The sequence below is a fragment of the Nycticebus coucang genome, chromosome 11 (genome assembly GCF_027406575.1).
Source record: "Nycticebus coucang isolate mNycCou1 chromosome 11, mNycCou1.pri, whole genome shotgun sequence".
Taxonomy (NCBI): Eukaryota; Metazoa; Chordata; class Mammalia; order Primates; family Lorisidae; genus Nycticebus; species Nycticebus coucang.
The window spans coordinates 32,250,573-32,264,520 of record NC_069790.1 but is presented as its reverse complement, the minus strand read 5'-3'; the positions used below and the strand labels follow the sequence as shown (position 1 = coordinate 32,264,520).

The 13,948-nt window shown below is 39.3% G+C and overlaps 1 protein-coding gene across 6 annotated transcripts in view; it reads left to right on the top strand.

Moving 5' to 3' along the window:
- Nucleotides 1-13,948, top strand: part of SNX10 (sorting nexin 10) — a 105,635-nt gene that overhangs the window by 87,232 nt on the left and 4,455 nt on the right. For all 6 annotated transcript variants that reach the window (XM_053609619.1, XM_053609623.1, XM_053609621.1 and 3 more), the window contains 3 exons: nucleotides 1,285-1,371; nucleotides 6,467-6,567; nucleotides 7,537-7,635. In XM_053609619.1, coding sequence (XP_053465594.1) covers nucleotides 1,285-1,371; nucleotides 6,467-6,567; nucleotides 7,537-7,635 — 287 coding nt within the window. The remainder of the gene's footprint in view (nucleotides 1-1,284; nucleotides 1,372-6,466; nucleotides 6,568-7,536; nucleotides 7,636-13,948) is intronic.

The window sequence follows — 13,948 nt, the reverse complement described above, 5'->3', positions numbered from 1 at the left end:
CAAATGGAGATGCTTTGCCCAGAAAACCCCATAATCTTTTTTACTCTTCTACTCTAGAGCATTTGCAGCCTCACAGATATGCCCAAACAAAGCAGCAAGAGAGGCCTAAATCTCAGGGAGGCCCCAATCTTAGCAAAAAGTTAAAATATTAAAAATGAAATCCAATTAGCAAATTTATGATCACTGAGTAAGTTATACTCTAAAATTTATCATGTTAAACCTCACACATTTTTCTGTTCATGTTTACATTTTGAACTGAACCTGTTTAGTCTCAAGCACTTTTTGAAAAGTATTGTTTTAAATGTTATCCCATACTTCCCATTCTTACTGTCTTTACAAAGGAACAAAATTATCCTCTGTATATAATTTTTTTTTTTTACATCTCTAACTCTTACCTGTAACACAGAGATACTACAAAGATGAAGTCATTTAATGTATGGGAAATATATTTAAAAAATAGACAAGTAGTGTGTAAAATAAGTTCATCTTTCTGTTAACAAGTTGTTACCACGTATTCTAGTGAGGCTGAGTTATATGTGTATGTACAAAGTTAATTTCAGCTCTCATTGCTTATTTTTACATGATCTTTGTTACCCTTGATTATTTGTGTTCTGGGAAGTGATTTACCAGGCAGGGCCCATAATTTTAATTTAGAGAGATGAAGCAAGTAAGAAATGACTGCTGTTAGAATTTGAGAAAAGGTGAACCTATTTTTCTTTACTTTTTTTTGAGACAGAGTCTCACTATGTCACCCTGGGTAGAGTGCTGTATCACAGCTCACAGCAACCTCTAACTCTTGGGTTTAAGCGATTCTCTTGCCTCAGCCTCCCAAGTAGCTGGGACTACAGGCACCTGCCACAATGCCCGGCTATTTTTTGGTTGTAGTTGTCATTGTTGTTTGGCAGGCCTGGACTGGTTTTGAACCTCCAGCTTCAGTGCACATGGCTGGTGCCTTAGCTGCTGAGCTACAGGCACTGAGCCGGTGAACCTATTTTTCATGATTAAAAATTAAAAATCAGTTATGGAGTATACATTATTGCCTTCAAATAATCTGTAAAACTATTTAAAAGTGTACCCAGCTCAGTATTGCATTATTTTAAAAATTCCATTTGTGGCAGAAGTGTTTTCTGGACTTGCCTGTGGTGCCTGATTCATTAACTTTACTTCTTGTTTTTAAAGGATTACAGCTATGTTTCAGTTTTGTTCTAGTGCAGTCTTTTCCCTCTGCTCTTTCTAGTCAGCTTGCAATTCTGAAGCATATTTCTGTTTATGATGTCCTTACAGGAATTTGTAAGTGTCTGGGTTCGAGATCCTAGGATTCAGAAGGAGGACTTTTGGCATTCTTATATTGACTACGAGATATGTATTCATGTAAGTATGCAGCTAGTCTTTAACATAAATAAAAATGATTTTTAGGAAGCATACATTTTATGGAATACTATGTAAAACTGAAATTTTCTGTATTTGAAGTATACCTAATTCAAAGAACTGAATTTGAATTATTACAACTAATGCTTGTATCTTAAATGAAATAGTAAGATTTTCCTAAAGTTGAAAAATTACTCATTTGAATTCCTTATTGTGCCTTTGTTCATACTCACATTTTAATGTTTATTACATTCACCTATGAAGATGTGACTAAGTCCAAAAGTCATGGTTAAAGAGTATTAGTGGCTCATTAATGGTATTTCTTTATGATCTGCTATAGCATATTTCTAGATAATATAATGCCTAATAAATCTTTAATTTTGAGAGAACATAAAGTTCTCTGGAAAAGAGATGTATAGTGTTTTATACTTAGAATCAGAAAGTAGGAAATGAATATGTGCAATTAATTTGCAATTAATTTGTCTAGATTCTTAGTAATTAATGTGATCAGTAAACAACTAGAAATGATGTACCTTGCTTGGATACAACTTGAACTATGTGTAGTATATGGCTCTCTGTGACCATCTTGAACACGGGGTATGCAAACCTTTTCTATAAAGGTAGTAAATATCTTCAGCTTTGTGGGCTATCTAGTGCCTGTCAAAACTACTCATTTTTGCTGTTATAGGTGGAAAAGAGTCATAGATAATTCATAAATGAATGTGCGTGATTGTGTTCCAATAAAATTTTATTTGCAAAGACAAGTGGCAGAACAGATTTGGCCTTGGCCCTCTGGATAATTTATTGGCTCCTGGTCTTAATAGTCACTTTTCCTACTTAAATCAAATGAAAACTAAATGAGTTCAAATTTGGGAGGATAGGGTTAGGTGCAATGGCTCATGCCTGTAATCCTAGCACTCTAGGAGGCCGAGGCAGGTTGAGTACTTGGGCAAGGATTTTGAGACCAGCCTGAGCAAGGGTGAGACCTTATCATTACCAAAAATAGAAAAGCTGGCTGGGGAGCGTAGCAGGCACCTGTACTTGCAGCTACTCAGGAGGCTGAGTCAAGAGGATCACTTTGAGCCCAAGAGTTTGAGGTTGCTATGAGCTATGATGCCACAGCACTCTACCCAGGGCGATCGAGTGAGATAACTCTGTCTCAAAAAACAAAAACCATAAATTTGGGAGCATAGAAATTGGCTCAGATTGTATCTATGACTTCACAGCACAAGTGAAGTAAGAGTTAGTTATCATTTAATATTCTCATTGTAAATAGCTAAATTGGTATACTGGACACCCAAGCACTAGCCATAGATTTTTTTTTTTCCTCCTTATTCTATCTTTTCCTCACCTCAGGAAATAAACAAAGTGAAAACTCAGAACTTCTTTTTCGATTGTGCTGTAGGCCATCCCCAGGATATACCATGTAGTTTTATTTGTTTTGGGTTTATTCATAAGCTCACATCAGAGTTGCATTCTGTGTGGAAAATTATGAGTGTGTAAGAATAAGCATTTGAAGCAAAATGGAATTCTTTAGTTGTTTTTAATTTTCTCTTAAAAAAACTTATAAATGGCCCCGCACGGTAGCTATAATGCTAGCACTCTGGGAGGCCAAGGTAGGTGGATTGCTCGAGCTCAGGAGTTTGAGACCAGTTTGCGCTAGAGTGAGACCCTGTCACCCTGTCTTCTTCTTTTTTTTGCTGGGACAGAGTCTCACTATGTTGCTCTTAGTAGAGTGCTGTGGCATCATAGCTAACAGCAACCTGTAACTCCTAGGCTTAAACAATTCTCCTGCCTCAGCCTCTCGAGTAGCTGGGACTACAGGTGCCCACTGCAATGTCCTGTTGTTCTTGCAGTTGTTATTGTTGTTTAGCAGGCCCAGTCCAGGCTTGAACCTGCCAGCCTCCGTGTATGTGGCTGGCGCCCTACCCACTGTGCTATGGGAACTGCCCTTTTTTTTTTTTTGAGACAGAGTCTCAAGCAGTTGTCCTGGGTAGAGTGCTGTGGCATCACAGCTCACAGCAACCTCAAACTCTTAGGCTTATGCTATTCTCTTGCCTCAGCTTCCTGAGTAGCTGGGACCACAGGCGCCTGCCACAATCCCTGGCTATTTTTTTGTTTCAGTTGTCATTGTTGTTTTAGCTGGCTTGGCCCAGGCTTGAACCCACCAACCTTGGTGTATGTGGCCGGTGCCCTATCCACTGAGCTACGGGTGCTGCCTGAGACCCTGTCTTTAAAAAATAGCCGGGCTTTGTGGCAGGCACCTGTAATCCCAGCTACTTGTGAGGCTGAGGCAGGAGTATCGCTTGAGTCCAAGAGTTTGAAGTTGCTGTGAGCTGTGACAACATGAGACTCTGTCTTAAAAACAAAAATAAAAAAACTTGTGAGTTCTTATCACATACTTTATGATAGGCATGAAATTAAATTACTCCCAGGAGTTAATGAAAGTATAGATTCTTCTCTGCTGTATAAATAGCATGAAGTGAATTCAGAAATCTCCATGTGGAGCCAGAAATGATGGCTTCCACAAATATTATTTGATGATCTTTGGCACTTCTCTGAAATTCTAATAAATTGACAGTGGATAAATTTGGCTTGGTGGATAGCAGAAACAGCAAATAGATTTAGAGGAACTTAGTGATCTCAGTATAGTTGAATCTTTAAGAGGCCTCCACTTGTTATACAATTAAAAGTGGATGGTGGACACGTTGGGATGTGTAGGAGGGAAGATCATTTGGGTCTGGAAGTCTGAGACCAGCCTGGACAACATAGTGAAACACCATTCCTCCAAAAAATGTAAATTTAATTGGGCATGGAGGTATGCATCTGTAGTCCAGCTACTTGGGAGGTGAGGAACCTTGAAAAAAAAGAAGAAAAGATAGAAGAAGGAAAAAAACCACCAACAACTATGACTGGGTTTGGGTATTCACTATACCAATTTAGTCCAGGACTTTCCAGCTGCAAGCTAGCCTCGGCAACAGAGCAGGGCTCCACCTCAAAGAAAAAAAAAGTGAATGGCAAGGCTGGAGGGTTGTAGTTGGCCTCTCTTGAATTCTGTACCCATAGAGCTTTGCAGGTAGAAAAGCTGGGGCTTGACTCATTTAAGTTAACCTCAAGAGAAATGGTATCAGTCAACTCTGAAACTTTAACCTTATTTGGAAACGTAAACAGACTTAGAGCTGGGTAGTTCATCATAGATATGCCATAATACTCCTGGAAATGAAGGATTTACGATGGACCTTAGTCTGATGTAGGTACCAGGTGGATCTTCAGTTATTGAAATCTGAAATGATTGTGAGCAGAGAAATTAAAGAAGTTTAAACTGGCCCAGCCTGTACCTGAGATGTCAGGAGTCCCTGCAGTGGTGTGGCACTCTTTGGGCAGTGATTTCAGGATGCCTGGTGATTTGAGAGACACCTGCTCAGGCCTCATTAAGGCACTGATTTTCTTGTAAGATGGTTTGTTGGCTTAGTCCCCAAAGAGCATGTTAGTTCATGTTAAGCTCTGAAATTCACCCAGGAATGTCATTGTGCCATGAATTCCCACCAATATGTTTTGCTGCCATATTATCAAAGATAGTGGGATTTAGACCAGTGGCTAAAGGTGAATCTCTTACCTGTCTTCATTCTGAGGTCTTCTGTACTTTATAAAGTTCAGGAATACCAGGAACTGTGCCGTATATTTTATGGGAGTATTTTGTACATAATTACTTAGATTTTCCCAAGATAAACAAGTTTTGGGCTTATTTTATTTATTTATTTTTTTGAGACAGAGTTTCACTTTGTTGCCCTTGGTAGAGTGCCATGGCATCACAGCTCACAGCAACCTCAAACTCTTGGGCTTAAGTGATTCTCTTGCCTCAGCCTCCCATGTAGCTGGGACTGCAGGCGCCCGCCACAACATCCAGCTAATTTTTTTTTTTTGGGGGGGGGACACAGTCTCACTCTGTATCAGGCTGGTATTGAACCCATGAGCTCAGGCAATCCACCTGCTTTGGCCTCTCAGAGTGCTAGGATTACAGGTGTCAGCCACTGTGCTTAGCCCCTAGAATAATAATTTTTTTGAAATAATATAAATTTGGGAAAAAATATTTCTTATTTGGTAATATAGAGATTATAAAATAGAATTTTCAAATAAATGTAGAGAATAGATATATTCTTATTTTCAGAAGCCAATAGACGCAAATATTTCCTGGTGTCTTGGTTTACCCAAAGGAGACTATCTTGTGGTTACTGAAAGGAAAAGCATGTTTGCTTAGCTTAGCATGGGGACTGCATAGGTGGCTTTTTCTGATTCTGCTTTGGGAAAGCTGGAAGGAAACCAACACTTAGTAACTAATAATAATATTAATAGATAACATTTGCCAAATGCTTATCATCAGTCCTCACAATCGCCCTGTGAGTCAGATATGTACTAACTTGTCTTATTTTTTTGACACTCAGGAAACAAGCGTAAGTGACTTCCCTGTAGTAGAGCCAGGCCTGTAGTTCTGACCTGCCTGTCGTTTGTACCAGATGCTACACAGCTACTGGCGGTGCAGATCTACTCCCTCTCATAGCTAGAAAAGGAGGAAAATACTGTTCTTGAGTTTAAAAGTGATTTCAGGATTCCTGGTGATTTGTATGGTCGCTAGGGATGGCTGTGTCCAGGAAATGAAGGCTTTTGTGATGTCCTGTGAAGGACCTTAAGGAGATATCTCTAATCCCCAAAGGCTTCTCCAGCTATGTGGATGGTGTTGAAATGCCAACTGGTGATTCTGAGCTCTTACCAAACATTTATACCTTAGGATTTGTTTACTTTTGTGATTCATCCTTGAAAGTAGTGCTGCTCACAGTTAGGTGAGCCAGAGGCTCCTTCAGGACGCAGAGAGGGGCCAGGTCATGCCCTGCCTTGGGACAACACGGCTTATTCATATTATCCCAGTGTTATGTTGGTGGGTTTATGTGCAAGATTTCAGAGTAATGACATAAATGTAAATATATTTTTGGTGGTTTAAATTCCATTTAGAATGGATATTGGGATCATATTGTGAGTTATATGTATAAGAAAAACATTTTTTTCTTAGGCGAGGCTCATATTTTTCTATTTTTCTCTACAGACTAATAGCATGTGTTTTACAATGAAAACATCCTGTGTACGAAGAAGATATAGAGAATTTGTGTGGCTGAGGCAGAGACTACAAAGTAACGCATTGCTGGTGTAAGTAATTTAAAGACTATATTGAGTGGCTCGGTGTCTGTAGCGGTTAAGGTGCCAGCCACATACACCAAGGCAGGTGGGTTTGAACCTGGCGCTGGCCTTCTAAACAACAATGACAACTGCAACAACAAAAAAAATAGCAAGGTGTTGTGGTGGGCGCCTATAGTCCCAGCTACTTGGGAGGCTGAGGCAAGAGAATCGCTCAAGCCCAAGAGTAGGAGGTTGCTGTGAGCTGTGCACAACACTTTACCCAGGGCGACATATTGAGATCCTGTCTCAAAATAAATAAATAAATAAATAAATAAATGGACTATATTGAGGAGATTTTATTATTATGTTTAATATTTAATGTATATGTATTCAGGTATATAAGATATGAAAGATTTTATAGGCTTGCTTCTTATTGCAATATATAGCTTGAGTTAGTTTTGTAGCAACTGCATCTGATTTTAAAATTTATCACTTGACATCCACCAGCTTTTACAAGTAATGACATGAAAGACCTCAGAAATATTTGAAGATGGGTTTTTCTTTAACTGATTTCTTTTTTTTGAGACAGACTCTCATTATGTCACACTCAGTAGAGTGTGGTGTGTCACAGCTCGTAGCAACCTTCAACTCTTGGGTTTAAGCGATTCTTCTAGCCTCAGCCTCCTGAGTAGCTGGGACTACAGGTGCCCACCACAACGCCTGGCTATTTTTTGGTTGCAGTTGTCGTTGTTGTTTAGCAGGCCAACCTCGAACCCACCAGCCTGGGTGTATATGGCTGGTGCCCTACTCACTGAGCTATAGGCACTGAGCCTAACTGATTTCTTTATATCCTTATTATATAACTATAAAATTTAGAATAATATCTGTGTAATAGCTGTGAGATTGTCATCGTACACTATTTACCCTCACTTTGAGGGATTTTATGTAATGAAGCCACTTAATTTGATCTTTTAAAATGTGTTCTTTCTTTCTCATAAGACAAGTGCCAGAACTTCCATCTAAAAACTTGTTTTTCAATATGAACAATCGCCAGCATGTGGATCAGCGTCGGCAGGGATTGGAAGATTTCCTCCGAAAGTAAGTGTATGGAAACTCCCATGTCCAGATGAGATGTGAACAAAATGCTTTGGAAAAGCTGTGTGATCATACAGGGGAGAATATTACTATTTCTGAAATGCTAATCATGTGTGCTAGGACAAGCTCAGTAGTTCATTTCCTGTATTAGAGCACCATCTTGTGGCTCACATCACATGGTACATATTTGGGACTAAGTCTTCTAGAAAGAAAACAATGAACTAATCGAGTCAGATAATACAGGCTATAAAGCAGATCTAAATTACTTGGGAGCCTAGCTGACAAAAGTAGAAATTTCCAGGAAACATGCACCTAATTATAAAAAGGCACTTAAAAACTGTCTTCATTTACAACATTTGGGATTGACAGACCAAAATCAGCTTTACAGTGGGCTGCTAATACCCTTCTGGGCTCCTTTAAATGAATGGTTTAACGCTGTATCTTCAGAGGGAATGTCTATAGAGGAGTGTTTGGTGGTGTTTGAATAGTCTCAATGGATTATTAACTCTGGATTACTCTGTGATGGTGGGTCCTGCGGTTAAAGCTGCTTGAATTCACACTTCTGTGATTTCCCCTCCCCTGCCCCCTTTGGAATGTTAGAATGCCCATCCCATGGGAGGCAGCGTAGCACACTGATTTGCCTACAGACTCTGAGGCCAGGCTGCCTGGGTTCAGAGCCTGGATCTGCCTCTTAAACTAGCTGGGGGTCTTGGGCGACTCTTTTATGTCTTCTGTGCCTGTGTTTTCTCTTCTATAAAATGCAGTAATAATAGTATCTACATCCTAAAGTTAATTTAGATGATTAAATGAGTTAATGAATGTAAAGCATTCATGATAGCATCTTCCATACATGTTCTATCTAAGTGTTGTTATTATTGTTTTAATACACTTAGACATGAAGTAGTTTTGTGCTTATTTTTCTAATTTCTTATAGATAAGGAAATAGGTTAGGTCATGTGACTATTAGGTGGCAGTAGAACCCAGTCTCCTGATATCTCATTCTTTGTCTAGTAGTTTCAGGATCTGAAATCATCTCCTTTTGAATTCACTAAATAAGACCTTAGAGCTGGTCTGAAAGAATATATTGTCTTCTCTTCATTTGGCTTGTACTGGGTATTAAGTATGTACATGAATATTAATACTTTTTTCTATTAGATTGACATACTGCCTTTCCTTTGGAGGAAAGAGGTATCTAGAAAGATCAAGCATTATAAATTAAGGGAGAGTGAGGAAAGGAAGAGGACCCAGAGGAATCAAAATGAGAAGAGACCAGAAGAACCAATTAGCAGAGCCAAGTCCTCCAAAAACATTGCATTAGAATTTTAAGGAGGGTATACAAGTATGAAACAACAAAGTCCTGCTTAAGTTTCCCGTGCATTTTCCCTTTGAAGACAGCTCTGATTTTAATTGTTGTCTCTATAAGGCCCCAAGTTACTGATAGCCTCTCCCTTAAGATGTGGTTCCTACAGCTCAAGTTTGCAGAGTAGCCCATCACTCTACGTGCTGCACTGGGGAGTTAAAGCCTGGCCATCACCAGTGAGGCCTAGGCGGGAGGTAGGTGAGTCCCACAGTCCCTGCCAGTACTGGGAGCAGCATCTGTTATATGAGGTCAAAGAGTAGTGTGTGTCTCTGAATTTATGTTGCTAGTTAAGCGCAGAACATGTGTTTTTGACCAGAAATCACTTCACTGTTTTGAACATAACATTTCCATCCACAGTTGATCTACCAAAATTAGTGACCTAGTGAGTGTCATTCAGCCCCAACCGGGATATGCTTGTGCTGTGTTATTTTTGCACACTGTATTGTTTCACTATTTGCAGGCTATATTTGATGCACATGCCATAGTGAAAATGTCCTGGTTTGGGAGCTTGGGGAGCGCTGTTCCAGGTCTCTTGGTTCACGAATCATGAGATTGATATTTTTTCTAGCCATGTGACCTTGGAATTGTCACTTAATTCCTTTGAGCCTCAGTTTGCTGTAGAGTGGGAAAATATAAGTCATGCATTGTCGACTTTACATTTTGTGAGGTTGTGTCCTTCAGATGATTGCTGAGAAAGGATTCCGAGAGCTATTCAAAAGATATTTATTAGGTTACTGCTCCGAGCCAGGCTTTTTACCAGGGATGTAGGACTGCACAGAGTGACAGGAGTCTTTGTCCTCTTGAAGCTTCAGTGGGGAAATACTATATATATCTCAGAGACTACGGCTGGATCCATTAAAACTGGATTGGGAGTGGTGGGCAGGGTGGAGGTGGGGTTCTCTTGTGCTGTATCATTTGTTTCCAAGCTAATGAGTTTCACTTTAAAGATGAAAGCTAGATGTAGGTGTATGTGTATATAAAATGCATTTTTTTTTTTTTTCATTTTCAGGTCTTTGTAGAAGAACTAGAAAATTCTTTCACTAGGAACCAAATAACAATAATTTCTACCATTTATTGAACACTTGCTACCTGTTTCGGATTTTACATGTTTTAGCTCAATACTTAGAAAAATACTAGCACTTTGTGAGGCCGAGGTGGGTCGATTGCCTGAGACCAGCCTGAGCAAGAGCAAGAGCAAGAGCAAGACTTCATCTCTAAAAAATAGCTAAATGTTGTGGCGGGCGCCTGTAGTCCCAGCTACTGGGGAGGCTGAGGCAAGAGGGTCACTTGAGCCCGAGAGTTTGAGGTTGCTGTGAGCTGTGATGCTACAGCATTCTACTGAGGGCAACAAAGTGAGACTCTGTCTCAAAAAAAGAAAAAAAAAATGAATGCTGGTGCTTCCACATGGTTTGAAGGAAGGAAGGAAGGAATCAAATACCACAGGTTTGGTTTCAGGCCTGACCTAAACTCCGTGGCGTCTTCTGATCCTCCTTACCCTTCTCTCTGTGTTCCTCAAATTCTGATGCACTGCTCTCCTGTTCTTCATCCAGTTTGCCAGCAAGTAGTAACTTTCCATGTTTTTGTCCCTGTGACTCCTCCCCCACCCAGCCCAGGGCCCCTTTGGGAGGGTGGACATGATGTACCATGTGTCCTGACCCAGCTTCATGTCCTCTGAGGTGCCATTGGTTACCCATTAAGTAGGGCCATACATCAATAGCTTGTACCTTGTTGGTAGAGGAACTTTAGGATCTGCAGCATTAAAATGTGAACCATGCTTGTGTTGTAGATTTTTAGCATATATTTAAAATCTGGTTTTTATGTAAGTTTTGAAGTTGTGAATCAGAAGCACTAAATACGTTCAAACCCTTTAAAACCAAAATGTCTCTTTGTATAGGTATACGTGTATATAAAATGCATTTTTTTCATTTTTAGGTCATTTGCAGAGGAACTAGAAAATTCTTCTTCTTCTTTTTTTTTTCTTTTTTTAAGAGACAGAGTCTCACTTTATTGCCCTCGGTAGAGAGCTGTGGCATCACAGCTCACAGGAACTTCCAACTCCTGGGCTTAGGTGATTCTCTTGCCTCAGCCTCCCGAGTAGTTAGGACTACAGGTGCCTGCCAGAATGCCCAGCTATTTTTTTCTTGTTGCCGTTTGGCTGAGGCCAGGTTCAAACCTGCCATCCTCGGTATATGGGCTAGTGCCCTACCCACTGAGCCACAGGTGCCGCCCTAGAAAATTCTTTCACAAGAAATCAAATAATAATAATTTCTGCCATTTATTGAACACTTGCTACCTGTTTGAGATTTTACATGTTTTATCTCAATACTTAGAAAAATAGTAGGAGTTGGATATTATCTCAGTTTTATAAAGGAGGAAATCATACTAGCTAAATTTAGTCAGTATGATTGTGAGATTTTTCAAATATATTCATTTTTCTTCAATCATGATTATAATCCCCCTTTTGTATTCTTTCCCCTAATTATAAATTGAAGTCATTTCTAATAGGTATGGAAAAAGAAAGTTATAGACATAAATTATAAACACTGTTGGTTAGTCTCCAACTCTGAGTAACAGAATTCCTACTAGTTTCTTAGGTTTGAACAGGATTTTAGATTTGAATGGGATTTTTCAGTTTAGGTTTAAATAGGCTTATTCATGAATTGGAGCCAGCTTTCCTGCTTTACTGAATTCTTACCTTTGGTGTAACTACAATTGCCCTACAATTTTAGACTTTTGTATAATGGTTTTTGTGTTTCTTAAAAATTTAAAGAATATTTACACTTTTTACAAAATGCTACAATTAACATTCACTACAACTTAGTTTTATATACACACAGATACCCGCCCCCCCCAACCCTTTTTATAAATCTTTGTGTTCAATAGAGGGCACCACAGCACAGATCATAAATGTCTTCAATGAAGATTTGTAGATTTGTTTTTTTTCAGCTAGTTATTTTTAAACTAACTTAAATAGGCTTAATTTTTTTCCTAGGTCAAACTGCTGATCTTCCACATACTATACAGATGTGTATATATGTCAGTAATTGGGCTCAGTAGATCTAAGACATCCTAAGCTAAGATTAAATGATCGTGAATAGCTATATATTGTTCTCAACTAAACCAAAATATAATACACCTAATAAAATCATGTTGAGGAAAACCAGATTTTAAACTGTGTCCAATTCAAAGAAAAAGCAGGTTTTACTTTGTTTAAAATTGTTACGGGGAAATTTTTTTAGAAATTATTTTTAAAATCCTAGAGACTATTTTTTATTCCTTTATTATTAAAAGGCTTGAAAATCATATATTTTTATTTTCAGAAAGGCTTCTTAAAATGACATTTTATTGTCTATTTTACCAAGTACTCTTTGTTAAGTTTGAAGTTCATTTTCTGCTGTTTGATTTGTAGAATATGTGGCACAAATAAAGACTAAAGAAAAAATAGGATTTAATACTATGATGGTGTTAATCACAACCTTCTCTGATAGTAAACCAAAGAGTATTCAAAATGAACTAATTCTGGGAGGCCGAGGCAGGTGGATTGCCTGAGCTCACAGGTTCAAGACCAGCCTGAGCCAGAGTGAGACCCCACCTCTAAAAATAGCCAGGCATTGTGACAGGCGCCTGTGGTCCCAGGTAGTCAGGAGGCTGAAGCAAGAGAATTGCTTGAGCCCATGAGTTTGAGGTTGCTGTGATTGACACCACAGCACTCTTACCAGAGTGACAAAGTGAGACTCTGTCTCAAAAAATAAAAAAAATTAACTAATTATCCTTGCTGAATGAGATGGGAAAACATTTTTAAAAGTTGTGAATTTTTAATTTTTTTTTTTTTTTTTTCGAAATAGAGCCTCAAGCTGTTGCCCTGGGTAGAATGCCATGGCATGACAGCTCACAGCAACCTCCAATTCCTGGGTTCAAGCGATTCTCCTGCCACTGCCTCCCAAGTAGCTAGGACTACAGGCGCCTGCCACAATGCCCGGCTATTTTTTGGTTGCAGCTGTTGTTGTTTGGCACGCCTGGGCTGGATTCCAACCCACCAACTCAGGTGTATGTGGCTGGCACCTTAGCTGCTTGAGCCACAGGTGCAGAGCCATTTTTAATTTTTTTTTTTTTTTTTTTGAGATAGGGTTTTACTGTATTACCCAGGCTGGAGTACAGTGGCATAATTATAGCTCCCTGCTGCCTTGATTTCCTGGGCTCAAGTGATCCTCCTGCCTCAGCCTCCTGAGTAGCTAGGATTATAGGTGCATACTAGCATGCCTGGCTGCTATTTTAAACTTTTTTGTAGAGTTCAGGTCTTGCTGTTTTGCCCAGGCTTATCTTGAACTCATAGCCTCCAGGGATCCTCCTGTCTTGGCTTCCCAAAATGCTAGGCTTACATGCAGGAGCCTAGCCTAGCTGCATTTCACAGTTCAGAATCAAATATCTGACTGTAAAATCAAAAGCATAAATTAAAAAGTTATTTTGCTTATTTAAAACTTGATGCATGCCACTGACTATGGTGGCATATATTTAGCCAGTGAGTGAGAGAGGACATTCCAGAAACCATAACTGTGTCCAGCAGATCAGCTTTGTTTGATCTCTGGGCTTATGTAGCTGTTCCAATGTCTCCCAGTGACATCTTTCTCCCTCTTCAGAATTGTGAGTTTCCCTGGCTCAGCCTTCCTCTTTTTTCACCTATGTGTCCTCCAGATGGCAGTATTGAGCAGAAAAGAAAACACTGGGAAATAATGAGTGTAATGTACAGTAAAATTGGAAATTGAATTATAGCACAAGAAAAAGGACAGTAGCCTTGAGCTCCCGATCAACCTGGACTCTGATCACTTTTGTTTGCTGTACCCATGTGTTAGGTTACTAGCGAGTTAATAACAGCACGTGAGCAGTTCAAGGCTCAGTAGAATTGCTTCAGACATGAAATAAAGCTAAAATGAATTTGTGTCCAATATCATTGGCATT